Genomic DNA, 20,627 nt, shown 5'->3' with positions numbered 1-20,627 from the left:
CTTACTATATAGGAGGAACTAAATATAAATACAGGGTTTGGGTTGTGGTTTGGGTTGTACAGTACTTGCCTAGCATGTGTGAGGCACTGGGTACCATTCTCAGCACCACATAAAAAATAATAAATAAAATAAAGATATTGTGTCCAACAACAAATATCCAAAAACTACAAATACAGTTGGTAACCAATGTTTTTTAAAATTTTATTTATTTTTTTACCATACGATTTATTTTTATTTTTTTTAGTCATACATGACAGCAGAATGTATTTTGACATATAATACATACATGGAATGTACATACATCAAACATATTGTCTGTTCTATTCTGCTGCCCTTCCTATCCCTCCTACTCCTCCCCTCCTCTCCCATCCTTTTTCTCTATCCAATCTAATGTGACACACGTTTTTTTTCTTTTTCTCATCCCAACATCATATATGTATTCTGTATAACAATGAGGTTTTCCTTCCCTCTTCCGTGCAACTTGCCTTCTCCCTCTTTTTCCCTCCCACCTCTCTTCCCTATTTAGTGGTAGTCTTCTTCTCATGCTCTTCCTCCCTAACCCATTTTGAGTCACCCCCCTTATATCAGAGAAGACAATTGGCATTTGTTTTTTTAGGGATTGGCTAACTTCACTTAGCAAAATTTGCTCTAATGCCATCCATTTGCCTGCAAATACCATGATCTTGTTATTTTTTAGTTCTGAGTAATATTCCATAGTGTATAAATGCCACATTTTTTAATCCATTCATCTATTGAAGGGCATCTAGGTTGGTTCTACATTCTAGCTATTGTGAATTGTGGTGCTATAAACATTGATGTGGCTGTGTCCCTGTAGTATGCTCAGTAACCAATTTTTTTTAAAAATTGAAAGTGTTTATTAGCTATTGCCTCTATAGATTTATTACATTAAAGGAAAGAAACAGCCGAGCATACTGGCACATGCCTGTATACCCAGGGAGTTTGAGGCAGGAGGATTGAGAGTTCAAAGGCAGCCTCAGCAACTCAGTGAGACCCTGTCTCTAAATAAAACACAAAAAAGGACTGAGGATTTCGCTCAGTGTTTAAATGCCCACCCACCCCCAGCAAAAAAGGGGAAAGAAACATATTTTGTAATGTGCTAATAAGAAAAATATTCAGGAAACTGAGCAATGTTGAACAGAATTTTCAGTATTTTGGACATAAATAAAATTTATAACTTTATACAGACTCTGGACTATTTACTGAAAATACTTCAACAATGGGGCTTCACATTGAACAAGAAATATGAACACATAAACAAGTATAAAACAATATATTTCAAGACAATTAGATACTTCAGAACAGAAACTCTATTCTCCATAAGTATCCCTTTCCATTCATGGAGGAAGAGTTAGACCGGTAGAAAGAATATAAGATGGGATCCCAACACATAAAAACACAAGAACCATGTAACTAGGAACAGTATTCAGGAATGCTCATTAAATTTTGAAAACAAGCAAAACATAAGAAGGTAAAGCAAATGCATTTGTTACTCCTACCAAAAAATAATCTTTTTCATTTTGTTATTGTTATTTTATAAAAATGCACGTTATTTGCATTTTATATAAAATTGGCAAACATAGAAAAGCACAAAATAAAAATTACTTTTTGGGGCTAGGATTGTGGCTCAGGGGTACAGCGCTCGCCTCACTCATCTGAGGCCCTGGGTTCGATCCTTAGCACCACATAAAAATAAATAAATAAAATAAGGGCACTGTGTCCAAATATAACTTAAAAAAATTACTTGCCATACTACAAACAAAAATGCCACTTATTTGAAAAAAGGAAAACAAAATCATACAATCAGAGAAGACCTAGGAAGGACACTCCCCAACCTCAGGTTCTGCTGATGCCAATTCACCAACCACTTCAAACTGTTTTTTAAAATTTTAAATGTCTACGCTATTGCCTATCTCATAGTGCTTCTGTATTGTTTATCAGGTCAATAGTGATTAATAAACAAAGATGACAAGCATGGCTAGGACTGTAATTGAAAATTTTCTGTTTCTCAAGAAAAAAAAAAGTTTTGTCTTCTTTTTTGTGGCACTGGGGATTGAACATTGGGCCTCATGCATGCTAGGTAAATGCTCTACCCCTGAGGTGCCTCCCCAGCCCTTTTTAAATTTTTGAGACAGGGGTAACCAATTTATGATGGTTAAGTTTACGATTTTTTAAAATCTTTATTTATTTATTTAATGTGGTGCTGAGGATCAAACCCAGGGCCTCATGTGTGCTGGGTGAGCACTTTACTGCTGAGCCACAACCCCAGCCTGTAACATATCCTCTTAACATGTTGGCAACAGCAAATCGCAGTCAGTCAAGTAATCACAAGTGTAAAAAAATAACTAATGGTCTACAGTGTTCTATATTGTCAGTGTTTTTGGGTTATTGTTCTGCTTCCAGATCCCATCCTGCACAAAATATTAACATGTGCGTACATGAGATATTCAACACTTTATAAACAGGGTTTTTTGTTATATGATTTAGCCCATCTGGAGGTTAATGTAAGTATTCTGAGCATATTTAAAGTAGGATAGGTGTTTTATTTTTTTATTTTTATTTATTTTTAAATTTTTTTAACATTTATTAATTTATTTTTTTAGTTTCGGCGGACACAACATCTTTGTTTGTATGTGGTGCTGAGAATCGAACACGGGCCGCATGCATGCCAGCCGAGCACGCTACCGCTTGAGCCATATCCCCAGCCCCGGGATAGGTGTTTTAATAAAGATATGGAGTTTTTCTTTCTGCATTTCTTCTTCTTCTTTTTTTTTAGTGCTGGAGATTGAAATCAGGGTCTTGCATATGCTAGGCAAGAGCTCTACCACTGAGCTGTACCCTAGCCCCCAAAAGATTGTCAGATTGGGTTAAAGAAAACCCAACTATATTCTTCCTATAAGAAATCTATTTTTTGCAGGAGTGGGAATTGACCTAGGGCTCTGGCAACTAAGCTACATCCATGGCCCTAGAAATCCATTTTAATCCATGGTGGCATATGCCTGTAATCCCAGCAACTTAGAAGTCTGAGACAGGAAGATCACAAATTTAAAGCAATTTAGTAAGACCCTGTCTCAAAAAAATAAAAATTATAAAAAGGGCTGGAGGTGTAGCTGTCATAGAGCTTCCCTGATTTAAATCACCAGTACCGACCTCCCCAACAAACAAGAAACCTAGTTTGAAAGGATGGAAAAAGCTGGGCACAGTAGCACACGCCAGTAATTCCAGTGATTTGGGAGGCTACAGAAAGAGAATCACAAGTATGAAGCCATCCTCGGCAACTTAGTGAGACCCTGTCTGAAAATAGAAAATGGCTGGGGATGTAATCCAGTGGTGATGTGCCCCTGGGTTAAATTCGCAGTACCATTAAAAAAAAAAAAAAAAAAGGGTTGAAAAAGTTTTGTTGTAATAGCATTAATCAAGAAAAAGCTGCAATGAGGGTTGGGATATAGCTCAGTGCTACAGCACTTGATTAGCATGGGTGACACCCTGGGTTCAATCACCAGTTAAAACACACACACACACACACACACATAATGTATGTGTGTGTGGAGGGAGGCGGGGGGGGGGGGCANGGCAGAATGGAGGAACTTTGATTGGGCAAAGGGGAGGGAGGGGTAGGGAGGGGACATGGGGGCAGGAAAGATGGTGGAATGAGATGGACATCATTATTCTAGGTACATGTATGACTGCACATATGGTGCCATGCTACATTATGCACAACCATAGAAATGAAAAGTTGTGCTGCAATTGTGTACAATGAATCAAAATGCATTCTGTCATATATACCTAATTAAATAAAGTAATTAAAAAATTTTTAAAAAACCATACATATTTTCAGTGGCTATATTTAAATCAGTAGACTTCAGAGCAAAATATATTATTGTGAAAAATAACATCATTTGACACTAAGGAAGGGGTTAAAATAATGTGAAATATTATTTGGTTTCCTCCCCTCTTTTTTTGGTACTGGGGATTGAACTGGGGGAATTCTACTACTGAGCTGCATCCCCAGCCTTTTTTTTTTTTTCCATTTTGTGATAGGGTCTCACAAAATTGTCAAGGCTGGCCTCAAACCTGCAATCCTCCTGCCTTGTCTCCCATGTCATTGAGATTACAGGTGTGCTACACCGTGCCCAGCTGTTTTCATCCAATTTACTGATATGTACCTCTGAAAATCCTAGGTATTTCTGGAGTGATGAATGCTAATGAAGGGGCTGGTTGCCAACCCTATGAACAAAAATTTGGAAATTTCAGTCCCACCTCTACCCTTGACTTTTCAGGAGGGGAGAGAAGCTGAAAATCTAGTTGATAAAATTAATGGCCAATGATTTTAGTCAGTCATGCTTACATAATAAAGCTTCCATAAATACCTAAAAGGATCGAGTTCTGAGGGCAAAACAACAAAGGGGCAGCACAGCCAAATCATGATGGGACAGTAGAACAGCTTTCCTGGAGAAAAGCAGCAGCACTCACGCTGGGAAGTGAGAAAAGTTCACAATGAAGAGACACAAAGAGTGGTCAGAGCCAGCATGCATCTCAGCCCTTAGAAACTTCAGTTACTCTGGACATAGTTTCATCCCCAGCTTTAGAGGATGTAGGAGTCCCTCATTTGTTTAGGGGAAATAAAAAACAAAAACAAAACACAAGTTCAAGAAATGATAGTTCAAACATATCCTTTGCTAGTCATGGTGGTGCACACCTGTATTCCCAGTAACTTGGGAGGCTGAGACAGGATAGCTAGTTCAAGGTTAGCCTTAGCAAACCCTGTTTCAAAGTAAAAAATAAAAAGGATCAGGTGTAGTGGCTCTTGCCTGTAATCCCAGTGACTTAGAAGGCTGAGGCAGAAGGATCACAAGTTCAAGGCCAGCCTCAAGCAACTTAGCAAGGCCCCAAAGAAACTTAGCAAGACTCCATCTCAAAATAAAAAATAGAAAGGGTTGGGGATGTGATTCAGTGGTTAAGCATCCCTGGGTTCAATTTCTGGTATCATAAATAAAAATAAAAAATAAAAAGGGCTGGAAATGTATCTCAGTGGCAAATCATCCCTGGGCTCAATCCCCAACACTACAAGAAACAAACAAAAACGTTAAAAGATACATCCTTTACCTTGAACACTCTGTGATCTGAATGGACATTTTCTGAATCTCACCTTCCCCCTAGCTCAGTTGGAAACAGACCATTTCTAAGACTAGTTAAGGACATGACATTGGCTCATCCATCTTTTTCTTGCTTAGTCACTGTCCTCTCCACTGCTTCATGCTGAAGAACTGGCTTTTTCTGTGTGGCTCCTGCTTATTTCTACTGCACACATTGTCACCCTAAAATCTACCCTAAATGAAGAAAAAAAATTTTTTTTTTTTTTTAAAGACAGGGGTCAAAATTGCCTTGGTTGGCCTCAAACTCCTGGATTAAATCAATCCTCCTGTCTCAGCCTCCAGAACATATAGGAATATAGGCACATGCTACTGAATCCAGAAGGATCATGAGGTGCAAACATTCTCTGTGTCTTATATAGAGGAAGAGGGGAAGAAGGAGAAAGGGAAGGCAGATGGTGTCTTAATTCTACCATTTTAAAGTTCTTCCAAAAACACAGAAAGTGGATGGCTGGGAAACTCAGACAGATTGACAAGTCAGACTAAGATCAACAATTTTTAATTCTACATGTTTAATTTAATACCAAACATAAATCAAGTATATTCATCATCTTCAAAGCACTGCATCCAATTCTACCTCAATGGCAGGAATTAGGCTCAATCTGGTGTTCAGGGAATAATCTCTGGAAAGAAAATGAGAACAAGGGAATCCAATGCCTTCTAAAAAGGATGTGAAACCCCCAGACACTGTCCTAAAGCTTCCTATCTGGAAGTTGTGGTCCACTTCCAGCGGAAAAGGAACAGACCAACAAGAGGGTCCAAGGTGCCTTCTATAATTCACTTACTCCTCCGATTTGCTAAGGGGCTCTAGTCACCAAAGGATATGGTTCCCAGAACAGTAAGTCTTCAGAGAGCTGTTGGGCTACACTGAATAAAGCTGACAGAAGCAAGGACTGACTACAGAATGGTCCATCCAACATTGCTGCCTAAAAATGCCTGGGCCCTAAATCTGTGGAAGGGTCCACGACCCTGCTGCTTCCATAAGAGGAGATTCTGGGACCTCCAAATTCTGACTTGAATTCATCATATAAAACCAAATCTATCTCTACCCCTAGGCTTCTGGCTCTTCAGTCACTCTCATCTTCATCTTCAATCAGAAACCGTTTCTTCTTTTGGAGTATTGGCGCTCCCATCTCTGGTGCTATGGGAATGACAGGGAGGAGGGAGGACATATGTTAAAGGATCAGGCAGGTGTTACAGTTTGTCTTCAGGCTGAAGTTAGGTATTTGAAGAAAAAGCAGGTCCCAGTCAGACTCCCTACCTTTGCTTCTACCCTCGTCTTCCTCCTGTTCCTCATCACTGTCCAGCAGGTGTCGCTTCTTGGTTGCTATCTTTAGCTGCTCTTTCCCACCAGGAGTTCCTTCCTCTGAAGTTACTGTAAGAGGCACAAAATTAGGGAACTGGACCTGTTCAAAATATCTTATCAGCCTTCTAGCCCAACATGGCTGGCATGAAGTAAGTGCTTAGTAGAAGAGCTGTTGTACTACTACCCTCTGAGGGCGCAAGGTCTACTTTCTTTTTGCGGGCCAACAAGAGGGCTCTCAGGGCTTCTGCTTGGTGCTCCTCACTGGAGCCTTGCTCTCCAAGGTCTCTTGGTTCTAGTTCTGGCTGCAGCTTCTCCTCCTTCTCTGGTTGACCCAAAGCAGATGCCGCTCTCCGGAGCTGAGTAGGGCTCAGTTTGGCTGGGATTCGCCAGAAAGTTTCCTACAGGGCACCAGAGGTCAAACATGACTGCAAAGTAAAAGGACTAGACTCCATTCAACAGATTATTGTTATTCATTGAATAAATATGACACTACATTGGTAAAGATTCAGAAAAGTTGTGAACTCTACTTATCATATATATATAGTGTCTAGCATAGTGCCTGCTATATTATGACATTCCCAGTAAATACAGTTGTTAACTGAATTAATGAATGGCTCCTGATGATTGAAAGGTGAACCAGGTATGGTCCTTGCTCTCAAGGAACTCACAACCTAATGGGAGAAAGAATGAATGTGCTATAATACCATTGGATTGGGCTCTATGAGGGAATGAACAAACTTCAGTGGCCAAAGTGATTATTTTTGCTTCAGGGATTGAAAGGATTGAATGACTTCACATTGTAGTCATCCTGGATTACTTTCCATCCTTAAATGGTAGGTTTTTCTATACTAAGGACTGATAAGGACTGCTTTTCTGAGGAAGTGAAAATTGAGCTTTTTCCTGGAGGTGGGGGTGATACTAAGGATTGAACCCAAGTGTACTTTACTACCGAGTTATACCCCTAGTCTTTATCATTTTTTATTTTTTAGATAGGGTCTTGCTAAGTTGCAGAGCCTAGCCTTCAACTCATGATCCTCTTGCCTCAGCTCCTGCTTTGAGCTGACTCTTGAAGAAAGGGTTGAGATTCAACAGGAAGATGGGTTGTGTGTGTATGTGTGCATGTGTGTATATATCTTTGTGTGTGGTTGGACTTTCAACAGAGGGACTGGCATTGTCAACTGTTTAGAGAAGTATAGAAAAACCTACCATGTAAGGATGAAAAGTAATCCAGGATGACTACAATGTGAAGTAACTGTGTGGGTGGAATGGTCACGGGGGCCTGCAAAGGTTGGTGTGCCATTTGGAAGTTGTGGATCAACAGAAATAGCTGCTACAGGAATCTTGTTCCGAAATGACAAGGGCAATGAGAAAGACAGAGAGGATAACTGGCTGACACTGTGACTGGTGTACTTGCCTGACCAGAGACAGGTGGCCGGATCCCTAGCTTGTACAGTAACTGCTGAAACTGTTCATTTTCCATTGCTTCCTCATTTTCTTCTGTCAGTGGTACCAGTGGAGCTGCCTGGGAGCAGCCTAGAACAGAGCCAATAGTCACATGGTAAAGATGCTAGGAAAAAACTGCCTCCATCCCACATGCAGGTCCAGTGGCTTCCAGTGCTCTAGTCCTAAAATCGTCATCTGTTCACTCACCATCTTCTTCCCGATCATCTGCTGCTCGAATCAGGCAGTTGTGGAGCCATAGGAGGGGAGCAGAAAAGCCTAAGAGCGAAAGGGAAACATATTTGGTCCCTACTCCCATCCCAACCCTCCATTTGAGACATTTCTCCCAACTAAACTCCTTACCTTCTTGATGTAGGCCTTGACCAAGGTTTTCAGTTGAAAGAAATGAGCCACCTTGGTCTTGTTCTGCATCCAAGCTTTCCTCTTTCTCTTCATCCTCCTCATTCTCTTCCTCTGGCAAGGGTTCCTCATCTTGAAGATCTTCCTGACAAAAATCTTGCAGGGACCCCTCATCTTTGGGCTGAAATTCATCAAGGGGATAGGAGATTGTGAAAAAAGAAACACCACATTTCAGTGGCATTTTCTGGTTCCTGACCACCCTGTTGGAAGGACCTAGTCAAAATAGCTTGAGGCTGGAAGAATCTTGGTGGGTAACTTCCAGGGAGCACTTCAAAGGGAGTGGGCTTGGGATGGGAGAGCCAGGGTAAGACTGTTACCATGTTGGAGGGCACCAATTTCTTCCTCCGTTTCTTGTACAACTCCCGCCTCTCAGCTACCAGCCCCAGAGCCAGAAGTTTATCCACTATTCGAGCCCGTGAGCGTTTGGCTGTTATATTCTTCATGATATGACCAAGGACATCTACAGAGAGGGAATGTGTGAATACTCTAGAACAAATGGGGAAAGGGATTAGTTAAGGATATCTGAGGTCTTAGTAAAGGAAATCAGAGGTCTCTAGAAAGAGACTAAATCAATTCACCCTAAAATGACACTTAGAGGAAGTCAACATAAGGAATCTGATAAACTTCCCTTGGGATTAGGAGGCAGGGAATAAATAAGTGGACAGATTAGTTCTCATCTCATAAGGTTCCCTGAGCATCCACCTCTCTCACCATCTGAATCCTGGAACTCCTCAAAAAGCCGTTGCAGCTCCAGCTCCTGATCTTCTGTCCACAATACAATATTGGTTCCTTTTCTGTTTAGGGAGGTTGTCATTGGAAGAGGAGGCCAGGGAATGAACTGAGGAATTTCCATCCCAGTTCCCTCCAGAGCATATGCCTACCTTTGGAAATCTTTGACACTATCAGCTAGTCCCAGCCGTACCAGGTGGTGGATGACCTGCTTTCGTGTTCTTGGAACAGTATTCAGGTGTGCCAAGATGGCTTCTACCACATCCTGACCTGAAGTGAAGAAGGTATGAGGCAGTAAAGAGGGTTCCTCATGCTCAGACTTCTATCCTCATAAACACTTCAGATCTTAAGGCCTCATACCTTCCACATCCTTATGGGCAAGGTATAATTCTCGAAGCTGAGCTTCTTCCTCAGGACTCCACACAGGGCCTCTGCGACTGGAAGACCTGAATGGGGAAAGAGGAGAGAGAGCGAAATAGATTGTTGGCCCCAAAAAAGGAGACCAAAGATCCTCCCGATCAGTTCTGAAAGGGTGAGGCAGGTAGCATGAAGTGTTCCACCTAGCAGAGGACTAATATGTGCTTCCTTCTCCTCATTTTCCTTCCACTTAGGAATCCAAAGAGGCTAGGTACGGTGGTGCATGCCTGTAATTCCAACTACTCAGGAGGCTGAGGCAGGATAAAAATTTTAAGGCCAATCTTGGCCACTTAGCAAGACCCTGTCTCAAAATTTTAAAAAAGGTCAAGGTATCAAAGATCAGTGGTAAAGTACCCTTGGCTTCAATCTCCAAGTACCAAAAACAACAATAACAACAGCTGTGTGTGGTGGCATATGTCTATGATCTCAGTGACTTGGGAGGCTGAGGCAGGAGGTTTGCAAGTTTGAGGCCAGCCTCAGCAACTTAGCAAGACCCATCTCAAAGTGAAATAATTAAAAGGGATAGAGATATAGTTCAGTGGTCAAGCACCCCTGGGTTCAATCTCCAGTGCTAATACAACAACAAAAAACAAAAGTCAAACTCAGATTTTCCCTTGGAATCTGACATTACAAGTACTAATAGTAGTATGGGAAAATGAGCAGCGTGAAAGCAGAGGGGTAATATACTAAAGAAAAGGGAACAAACATTTATGTGAATTCTTATCTCAGCACTTTTCTTTCTTTTTTGGCAGTATAGGGGACTGAACTCAGAACTTCATGTATGAGAGGCAAGTGCCCTACCACTGAGCTATGTCTATAGCCTTTCCCAGCACATTTTGGGAGAGGGCTCCTGGTGGGCCACCTTACTTCCTTTGGCAACCACCTTTATAAAGTCTGATGATGGAGCAGAAAACTAGAGCAGACAGAAGTCAGGCTCCAGCCCCTGGTCCTAGGTAAAGCATTTCATCTTCTGATCTTTACCTCTGGAAGGTAAAGAAACAGACCAAATGCCCTGCAAGTTCTTTTTTTTTTTTTTAATTAATTAATTAATTATTTTTTTAAATTATTTGCCTGCAAGTTCTTCCAGCTCTGAACTTCTGTGATTCTGCATCACCCTCCCCTACTGCCCATCCTTCCCAATCCCTAAGCTCACCTGTCATCCAGGGAACCATAGCCCTCAGTCATCTCTCGAACCACAGCTGTGTTCTTCCAGAACAGAAGCTCCACAAAGGCTTTCTGGTTGACTGCAGCCAGTGCAAAGAACTTGCCCAGAATGTACTTGGCAAAAGTTACTAGCTCCTATAGGAGAGTAAGGCTGCTATGATGCTTCAGCCCAAATGGATACATAGACCTGGCCCCCTGGGTGTTTTCTTTCCAGTTCCCAGCTGCCCCTTCTCACTCAGACTCTTCTATCCTTCCCCGTACAGCCCCCTCAATCTGCCTGCTGGCTTCTTTACTGTATTCTCATCTCCCAGCTATTGACACCTCAGCTTCCTTATCTCCTGAAGATCATTTATATATGATCAAGAACTCCAGTTCTTGGCAGTCCCTCACTTTGTAGGCTCCAGCAGCAGGGTCACTAAGCAGACGATTAAAGAGGCAAAAGACTGAGAGCTGGAAAAGCAGGGCTTCCATCTTGAGATCATGGGCCAGCCGGTGCAGCATCTTGACCACACAGTGATTAGTGTGGGCACTATTCTGCTGGTAGCTCCGAAGCAGCAGTACATAGGCTCGCACAACAGTTGAACATGCAAAGCTGCACCAAAACAACGAGGGAAAGGAAGTCAGAATTAGAAAGACACTGCTCATTCTAACAGCTGTACAATCACACCATCCTGGGACCAACTCAGCCCTCTGGGCCCAGACCGTTTCAGGTAGTCCAGGAAGTTAAACTCTTTCTCTGACACCTGGACGACTTGCAACTCCTCCTCCTCCTCCTCCTCTTCCTCCTCTTCCTCTGTTCCTCTTTCCTCTGGCCCCTGCTGTCCTATATAGTGAGGATTACAGGTTTCTGTTATGCTAGTGCTGGAGCACAGGTAGAAAAAGAGGGTTGTGAAGGAATGGAGACTCACGGGGCAGTGGAGCAGAGAGGATTTGTTTCAGCAACTGCATCTCTTCCTCAGGGGAAATGTTTTGAGAGCCAAATACATCTCCTTCTGGCCACACTTCTCTGGAGCACAGACAGAAAAAGGCCTTAATTATAGGAAATCTGAGTTGTAATTAGAAGCAGAAAGAATTTAGTCTTACCTTATTTATAAGCCAGAAAGATAATGCAAACTGTTACCTAAGAGTAACAGACTTTACGGAAATTTTCCTTGTAAGTTGCATTGCAAGAAAATCATGTAAGAACAAATGCAAACAATCTAAATGCTGACACTTAGTTGAGCAAATGTACATATTACACGATGGTGTTTGAAAGTCACTGACAATTACAGAAACATATCTGATGAGAATTAATGTTCAAAATATATTAAGAAGTTAAAAAGGCAGGTGTAGTAGTAGTACTTGGGAGGCTGAGGCAGGAGATTGCAAATTCAAGAATATAAATCAAAAGTAAAAAAGAAATAAAAAGGGTTGGGGATGAAGTTCAGTGGTATAGAATCCCTGAGTTCAATTCCCAGTACAGGGGGAAAAAAAAGATGTAAATCAGAACATATAATATTTCATTATTTTTGTAGAAGAAGATATATATGTATATGATATAGATAATATCTAACATAATGAACTCCAGAAAGTTGGTCATGAAAATATTGATGGCTCCAGCACCACCAAAAAAAAAAAAAAGTTAATGACAGTTATTTTTGGATAAAATTATCTTTATTTTTTCCCCCAATTAACTATGCTTTTTGTTATTTCTCAACAACAAATAATATACTCAAATAAGCCCATCAAAGTTCCCCAGTCACTGTTCAATACAGAGACCCAGACAGAATTTCTCTTTTCTGAAGACCAAGAACCCTGTACTACAGTGAAGGCCTCCTCATGCCCCTAAAGTCCAGGAGGATGGGTGGGCAGGGCTCTTACCGGGCAGATCTCAATAGGGCCAAGGCCTGTGGGGCCCGACCAGAAAGGAGACAGTCTTGTATCCGCACCATGGCTTCTGCTCGCTGCTCTTCCACTGGCACTTCTGAGGCCGCATCAAAGGGAACCATGGATTCTACATTGAGTTCAGGATCCTATAGATAGATAAGGTGTGGGAACAAAGGGGGAAGAAAACCCAGACTGTCTACCCAGAGCACTAGTCTTTAAAAAGATAGAGCTTCTGCAACCACCTACCTGGGTACAACACTGCAGCTGCTCAGCCAGGATCAGCCACATAGTCTCCAGCTCCTCTGGGCTATGTGGAACATTCCCAGAAGCAACAGCCTGGTCTAGAACCTTCTTTTTCTTCTTTCTCTTCTTTCGTTTGTTCTATGGGGAAAGAACTGCATGAAAATAGCAGGAGCACTAAGGAAGTCTTTTTCCCTTGAATGTCTTCTCTATTACAAAACTAAGTGAACGTTCAAAGTGCCTAGTGCCTATTATGTGCTGCTCATAGGCAATGGAAGCCATAGTAAACAATACGTGTCCTCCCCCAAGGAGCTCATACTCTAGAGAAAGGCAAGTAAACAAGAAATACCTTACGGAATGGATAAGAGCTATAATGTGGATGAGCATAAAATGCCTATTTCTTGGAGTAGGAGAGTTTGCCAAAAGCAGTGATATCCTAAGGAAAAATCTAAAGGATGAATAGATTTGTTATGAGGATTAAGCAAGATACATAAAAATAAAGCCCATCATTTTTTTCTCTTAGAAAGAGAGTGAGTCAACCCCCAAATTCTGTTCCCTCAGGTCACAACTGTGAACCAGTCTTTTGTGTGAGCTCTCAGAAGTCAAATAGGATGAATGGATTGGAGGGCCCTTGAGGCTCCCACTCCATTCAAGAAACTTATAATCAGCCGTGTGAGTTGGTGCATGCCTGTAATCCCAGTGGCTCAGGGGACTGAGGTAGGAGGATTGTGAGTTCAATGCCAGACTCAGCAATTTAGTGAGGCCCTAAGCAACTTAACAAGACCCTATCTCAAAATAAATAAAAAGGGCTGGGAATGTGGCTTAGTGGTTAAGTGTCTCTGGGTTCAATCCCTGGTACCAAAAAAGAAAAAAGAAAAGAAACTTATAATCAAACACACTAAAGGTAGGAACATGAGCTCTAGAGTCTAGCCATCTACATTTGGGTATCAATAACAGTCCTTTACTCACACAATCTTGGACCACTGTGTACATGTATTCTAATGCTGTTGTGGGGATTACATGAAAACCTTAGCAGTGTTTAACATACAGTAAATGCTGGATAAATTATAGCACCATTATTACTGATAATACCACAGAGCCCTAAGTGTAAAAATACCTTTTAGCAAAGTCTCATTGGTATTGCTACCCCTTTCAAGTCCAGTTCTGATAGAATTTTAAACTGTAGCAACTAGAATTATAGGAAGGTTCTGTACAAAACATGTTGTTTTGTTTTCCAATATAGTTTTTAGTTGTAGGTGGACACAATATCTTTATTTTATTTTTATGTGGCACTGAGGATTGAACCAAGTACCTCACATGTACTAGGTGAGAGCTCTACTGCTGAGTCACAACCCCAGTCCCATAATCATTAAACTCTTATAAGTTTATGTGCCTAGCACTTAGTAGGTGTTCACAAAAAGTTTCCTAAACCAGGAAAAAAATCTAATGGGAAAAGGAAACTATGGTAGATTCACATGGGCAACACAAGCCTCTTGCCTTCTTATTTCAGAGTAGCTCTAACAGACCAGCTTAAGCTACATAAAATGCAAGGAGAAAGCCCCCTCTGTCCTTCACCCTCCCACACAGCTCTTTACACATCCTGCCACTGCCCAGTACCTGCACCATCAGGTTCCCACGGTTCCGACAAAACCGTTCCAACATCTTGAGGAAGAGGTGGGTGGTTTCCACCAAGTCACGAAGGAAGGAGCGGGGCTGGCATCTCTCATCAAACTTTCGAAAGAGTGCCAGGAATAGTTCTCGATACTCCATCACATAGAAAATGTTGTCTAGGAGTGGGGAAGAGAAAGGAATGGAAGGACTGGTCTGGAAACTTAGAAAAGAAAAGATGGATAAAGTTGGAACAGTGAGGAATAAGATTCTAGTCAAAGATGGGAAGGCTGGGATTAGGGATTGGGCCAGGGCCTCACTCTTGATGATGCGGCTGCTCTCTTTCACAGCCTCTTCTGGAGACATGTCCATCTCATTCACTGTGGCCAGAAGTTCCTGATAGGCTTTCAGAGCCAGGTGCATCCTATGAGTTAAAGACAAGGAAAAATGGAGGACAACTTAGGGCACTGTCTCATGAAAACATCAACCTGCCTAAAGTGCCACCCAAAACATGACCTCACTAGTGCTTGCTTCCCAGCCTGACCACCTCACCCTGTATTAGGAAAAGGTGCCATCCACAATCTAGGTGTTCACTGGGCATGGTAGCACATGCCTATGATACTATAGACTTGGGAGGCTGAGGCAGGAGGATGGCAAATTCAAAGCCAGCCTGAGGAACTTAGTGAGGCCCTATTTCTAAATAAAACAGAAAACAAAACAAAACAAAAACAAAAACAAAAGTCTGGAGATATGGCTCAGTAGTTAATTAACCCTGGTTTCAATTCTGGATACCAAAAGAAAAAATGTGTGTGTGTGTGTGTGTGTGTGTATTCAGACTCTCACCCAGACCTAGATGCTCACTGTGATCCCAATATTATCCCTCTCACCGTCGTGCCCAGGAGGAGGCTTCCTTACGGTCAGTCAGCATCATCTCATAGTAGTTGGTGAGGTTCTGCTCAATGAAATGGAAGGTACGGACACTGAGGGTCTCTGAAACCAACCCTGGCTGAAAGGAGGCAGCTCGATTGAAGGCCATAAAGAAAGCCAAGGCCCACATATAGTAGGTCTCATCATGTTGCTGAGCTTTCTCTCGAAGCAAGTGATCCTAACATAAAAAAAAAAAAAGATCACCATTATCCCAGGGCTTCCACCTTCTTCCTGGCCTGATGGGGTAGATCGTGGACACCACTATAATATTTCTCTAGGATCCACAAATTCCAATTCTCTCTTCTTCCCATGTCCTCCTCCCCTTCCTCTGGGTCAATTCTACAAGCCCTTCTTGTCATGCTAATAACCCACTCCCTCTGCATCGTCACCATCTCTCAGGTGCACACTATCTCCTTCCCACTATAAACTCCAGGGACAGCCTCCCACAGGTGCCTACCTGGGTTGCCCTTCTTACCCTCACTGGCCCCATCACCTCTCTATTCCATCCCTGATGGCCTCCATATCTTTCCCAGACTCTCACCTTTACCAAACCCATAAGCCGGTTATAACAGTTCTCCAGGAACTCAGAGCAGAAGTCTCTGAGGAAGAGTCTCACATTGAGGGCAGAGCGGCGCTGAACGGACAGCTCCTGGGCAGCCCGGCGACGTCTGGGCACCCTTCGGGGCTGCTTTCCCAAATCTGAACTGTAGTTTCGAAGCTGGGGGTGTGGGGCAGGGATTAGATGTATCACAGCTCTTTCCATATCCCTGGTACTGCGATTTCCTCAGAAGAAACTCTTATTAGAAAGTTTTCTGTGAAGACTTCAGTAAAGACAATGTGGCTAATGCCAGAGGCTCTACTTCTGCTGTCACCAACTTTCTAAGGCTAAGAATGGAGATGCTTTAAATCCACAGATGGTCATTCTTAGGCCCTGCAACTCCAGTGTTCCCATTCCAAATGTGCAAATACTTACATTGTGAAGGCCTTTGTGAAAGATGAGGTCCCTCTCCCCAATGGATTTCAACCCTTGGACAATGTAGGAGCCCCCAAATCGAGAATGCCTGCAGGGGAACAGCAGCAACAAAGGAGGCCAGAGAGATTTTTCAATTCTCTGGAAGCTTTGTTTCATTCTCTTTCATCAGCAGCTCAAAATGAGTTAAAGCTGTAAAATGTTATTCAGTCTCCAGTGTCTTAGATCTGGCCCCCAAGTGCTCAGCATTCCTTGCCACAGGACAGGAACACAGGTAGAGCAGCTCTCAGTCACCTACCTGTTGCCTCGTTGGAGGGCTCGAGTCTTCTTCTCTGCCATCTCTCGTTGGCGCAACACCTCCAGTTCTGCCACATCTGTGCTCCGCTCCTGAGCTAAGCGTCCCTGCCCTACTCCTGCCAGCTGCTCAGGGTTCTACATTTGGAAGAAGCAGGAAAAGAGTCAGAAGGACAGTCATTTCTTATCCTGAGTTCATTCCTGATAAGGATGGAAAGAATGATCAAAACAGGACTGGTGATGGGACTCTATATTGAAGACACAGCTACTCTACCCATTGCTAATTTCCCTAGATAATTCAGCCATTACTATAAAAGCAATGCTGACTGTGTAGCAGAAAAGTGCCTGTGCAAAAGGACAATAGGCCTGGGTCTTACCTGATCACGAAACATAAGGGAGACAATTTCTAGTACATGCAGGCTCCACTGTTGCTCGGCAGGTGAGCTGGCCAAAAAGAGGAGAAGGTCATCCAGGCCACTAAGGTGAATAGCCCAGAGAAGCTGGTCATGGACACTGGCATCATCATCGATCCTCTGAGCAATGAGAGATGAGAGGAAGAAAGGGCATTCAGTTCCACAGCTCTTCCTGGAAGCTCTGCACCTGATTTCTTTGCCAAGGTTCTTCCCGTAGACTTGTCAGATGCAGAAAAGCCCAAAAAGGGCAGTTCAATCTAACTTAGACCACCTGACCCTCACCTTCTCTTGGTCAAAGTCAGCTGGAACATGGAGAATATTTCTGACCAGCAGTAGGATCCGCTCAATCAGCAAGTTGTCTTCCTCCTGTCGTTCCTCCCAGCCCTAGTCAGAAGGAGGAGAGTTAGAAGAAGAGACTCCATGTGGAAGGCAGGTGGTATCCACCAGGGCTGGAGGACCAAGGTACAGAAGAGAATCAGAATAAAAAAGAAAGAAAAGAAAGATTAAAACAGTCCTGAGGCAGTCAGAGACTATGGAGTAGACGATCATATCCCCAACAACTAGGATCACACCTCCAGTTTCAGCATCTTCACCTCTGATAATGGTCCCAGGGGCTCCTACAGAGCAAACACTCACCAGTTGCAGCAGCTCATACAAGGTTTCACTGAGGATTCCAAAAGTCTTCTCATTGGCGAAGGCCTGTGGAACAGTGAACAGATCTCACATAGTGTCTGTACCTTCTTCCCCTACTGCACCACAATCTGCCCCAGGGATTCTGAAGGACGATCTCACCTCTTTGTAGGCCTGTAGATAAGTGAGCACCTGTATAAAGTGGTGGCGCATGCTGGGCTCCTTAGGCACACTGCTAAAACAGAGCAAGGCTGGTTGTGTCAAGTTTACCATCAGTCTGGGGAGACAATGAAGGAAGAAGTCATTAGGCTTCCTTGCCAGGAACAAGCACCAAAACCTATCAGCTTAAATACGAATGCTGGCATGTGGTTAAAAAAAAAGCTAGGGAATGAACCTGATAACAGCATCAAAGAGAGGCTTATCCTTGTGGTGCTGGGTAAGAATGGGTAAGAGGTCACTCTGCATTATCTGGAATGCTCCTAGCTGCTGCCGCACATCTCTCGTCTCATCTTCATGCCTCAAGTACCGGATCAAATCCTTCACACTCTCTTCAGAGACAGAATAAACACATACCTCAAAAACTGGACAAAGTTCCACCCAGGCCCATATGCTTTTCATACTTATAGCTTGAGAAATTCAACAGACCACCTCAATTCAAGCAATTTTTTAAAAAAAAAATCTGACTCCTCAAAAAGGTACTCACCTAAACAATCTGGTTCTTTGTGATAAGTGTCTCCCTCCAAGTACCCAAGGGCACTACACGTGGCTAGAAGTTCACAGTTCATCATGTACAAGTCCATACATCAGAAGACCACCAAAGGAGAAGTAAGGATAATAGAGACAGAGGAGACAAAAATGGAGAGACCTGCAGAGACAAGAAAAAAATGAATGCAGCATCCTCTCTGTGAAGAACAGAGAGGAACAGGACAGGGCAATAATGGTCGGAATATTTGAGCAAGATCCCCAAATGCCTCATTTTGGTCAGAACCAAATGTACTTCTCCCAGTCTCAGGCTTTTTTTTTTTTTTTTTTGGTGCCAGGGATTGAACCCAGGGCCTGGCACATGCTAAGCAAATGTGCTGCCACTGAGTTACAGAGCAACCCTTCAGGGAAAGCTTTAAATTAAGGCTATTATTTGATAAAGACAAAGAGGCTGCAGCCTATGAATTAAGCACCTGCCCCATACTCTAACCTGGATCTAAAACTGTAGAAACAGTCTGTTTAAGAGTTTAAACAACTTCATAGGAAAAAATGACTAGAGAAGGACATCGGCTCTGAAATTTTTACCCTTAGAGAGCTCAAATGGTCAGACTGGACCCCCATCTTTCTTAACTCTTCTATACATAGTCACAGCTTTGACATGTACAAGAATTAAGAAAACCCAGCTCTGACTACACAGTGAGCCTACTTGGTATATGATACATCCTAGAAGCCCTTGGCCGTCTCAGGCACTGGGAATGTGGAAATCAAAGTTCCTTCACTCTCCTCCCAAAGTTACTCACTTGGTAATCTTAGTTGAAGTCAGAGCCTAACAGAATGGGAAGGAAAAGGAGTGAATAGGAACCAGCACACTCCCTAGAATATCTCCAAAGCCTGGGACAGTGGTGCATACCTGTAACCGAAGCAATTCAGGAGGCTGAAGCAGGAGGATCAAAAGTTCAAGGCCAGCCTCAGTAACTAAGTGAGGACCTAAGCTACTTAGTGAGGACCTAAACTACTTAGTGAAATCGTCTTAAAATAAAAAATAGAAAGATCTGGGGATGCAGCTCAATGGCAAAACATCCCTGGGTTAAATCCCCAATTAAAAAAAAAAAAAAAAGAAAGAAAAAAGAAGAAAAATCACTTCCTTTTTCTGAAGCTTATTCCTTTTTATTCAGATTTTTAAACCCTCAGATAGTTAAATAGGCACAGATCCAGAATACTTGGCACTCGGAACTGGACATTAATAAGACAGATGCACACGAACACATAATATTCTTTACCCTGCTCCTGTGGAAAATCAGGAATACTAATCAATCCAGTCCTCTAGGGCACCTTCAGCTGCACTGCTCTATGCCCTTAATGGCAACCTCTAGAAAGACCTTTCCTGGCTCCCATACCTACCTCTAGACACCGACTTCACTTCTGTTCCTTGGCAGGAAATGGGTAGTGAGTTTCCAAAGCACTGAGGTTTAATGTCTGATGTTATCTCTCTGCATTTATGTAACTGGTCTACTTCAGGTTGCCTACTATCCTTCCACCCCCACCCAGTGGTAACCTACTTTCTGACTGCTCAGTCTAGCAATATAAGAAACCATTAAAATACTCACTGAGTGACCAGGAGGACGGAAAGGAGACTTCTCTTTCCCATTTAGTCTCAGAGACTAAAAACTCTGAGGCCTGGGCCCTGAAGAAGAGGTTCAATATATAAGATCCCTGACTCTATGTGCATACCCATACATGCATGCATGCACACACACATGCACCCAGATGGAAGGGCTTCCCTGTCTGCTCTCTTCAATCCATAGCCTAGAGAGAACAGAGCTGGGGGTGCAGCTCAATGGTACAGCACTTGCATAGCATGCATAAGGCCCTGGATTAGATTCCCAGCATGCGTGCGCGCGCGCGCACACACACACACACACACACAAAAACCCAAACAAACCAGGTGCAGTGGCACATACTTGTAAGCCCAGTAGCTTGGGAGGCTGAGACAGAGGATCACAAGTTCAAGGCCAGCAAGGCCCTAAGCAACTTAGTAAGAGCCTGTCTCAAAATAAGAACAAAAAGGTATGGAATGTAGCCCAGTGGTAAAACACCTCTGGGTTAAATCTCCAGAATCCAAAAAACCAAAACCCAAAAAAACAGACATTAGAGCTATAAAGAGGCAAGTCAACACGTTCTCCTCATGAAAGGGCATCACAAAATCTGGCTCTGAAAGGTGTGAAATGATAGTCTTCTAACAACAGAGACAAAGCCATGTCTGGGCTTTGTTTTACACAGTCCTCCCAGCTACCCTCCCGCTTTTTTTTTTTTTTTTTTTTTTTTTTTTT

General features: G+C 42.7%; 1 protein-coding gene across 5 annotated transcripts in view; it reads right to left on the bottom strand.

The window, feature by feature from the left end:
• Positions 1–5,654: 5,654 nt before the first annotated feature.
• Positions 5,655–20,627, bottom strand: part of Timeless (timeless circadian regulator) — a 24,228-nt gene continuing 9,255 nt past the window's right edge. Inside the window, exons 2-31 of one of the 5 annotated variants that reach the window (XM_048807223.1) lie at positions 19,905–19,981; positions 18,299–18,460; positions 17,990–18,143; positions 17,758–17,872; positions 17,602–17,664; positions 17,248–17,349; positions 16,930–17,085; positions 16,557–16,690; positions 16,262–16,349; positions 15,830–16,006; positions 15,249–15,466; positions 14,682–14,785; positions 14,371–14,540; positions 12,760–12,894; positions 12,508–12,659; positions 11,556–11,653; positions 11,350–11,470; positions 11,038–11,239; positions 10,637–10,782; positions 9,427–9,512; positions 9,219–9,336; positions 9,049–9,131; positions 8,655–8,797; positions 8,281–8,458; positions 8,128–8,196; positions 7,892–8,010; positions 6,662–6,875; positions 6,433–6,546; positions 6,221–6,312; positions 5,655–5,794 (exon numbers count right to left, since the gene is read on the bottom strand). In XM_048807223.1, coding sequence (XP_048663180.1) covers positions 6,239–6,312; positions 6,433–6,546; positions 6,662–6,875; positions 7,892–8,010; positions 8,128–8,196; positions 8,281–8,458; positions 8,655–8,797; positions 9,049–9,131; positions 9,219–9,336; positions 9,427–9,512; positions 10,637–10,782; positions 11,038–11,239; positions 11,350–11,470; positions 11,556–11,653; positions 12,508–12,659; positions 12,760–12,894; positions 14,371–14,540; positions 14,682–14,785; positions 15,249–15,466; positions 15,830–16,006; positions 16,262–16,349; positions 16,557–16,690; positions 16,930–17,085; positions 17,248–17,349; positions 17,602–17,664; positions 17,758–17,872; positions 17,990–18,143; positions 18,299–18,395 — 3,630 coding nt within the window. In that variant the 5' untranslated portion in view covers positions 18,396–18,460; positions 19,905–19,981 and the 3' untranslated portion in view covers positions 5,655–5,794; positions 6,221–6,238. Of the gene's footprint in view, positions 6,313–6,432; positions 6,547–6,661; positions 6,876–7,891; positions 8,011–8,127; positions 8,197–8,280; positions 8,459–8,654; positions 8,798–9,048; positions 9,132–9,218; positions 9,337–9,426; positions 9,513–10,636; positions 10,783–11,037; positions 11,240–11,349; positions 11,471–11,555; positions 11,654–12,507; positions 12,660–12,759; positions 12,895–14,370; positions 14,541–14,681; positions 14,786–15,248; positions 15,467–15,829; positions 16,007–16,261; positions 16,350–16,556; positions 16,691–16,929; positions 17,086–17,247; positions 17,415–17,601; positions 17,665–17,757; positions 17,873–17,989; positions 18,144–18,298; positions 18,461–19,698; positions 19,812–19,904; positions 19,982–20,627 lie in introns of those variants that run through there. The other 4 variants (XM_048807231.1, XM_048807218.1, XM_015483198.2 and 1 more) reach the window with 4 other exon arrangements.

This window comes from Marmota marmota, unplaced genomic scaffold (genome assembly GCF_001458135.2).
Source record: "Marmota marmota marmota unplaced genomic scaffold, marMar, whole genome shotgun sequence".
Taxonomy (NCBI): Eukaryota; Metazoa; Chordata; class Mammalia; order Rodentia; family Sciuridae; genus Marmota; species Marmota marmota.
Note: the sequence above shows the minus strand (reverse complement) of the source record. Positions and strands in the feature narration are given on the sequence as shown.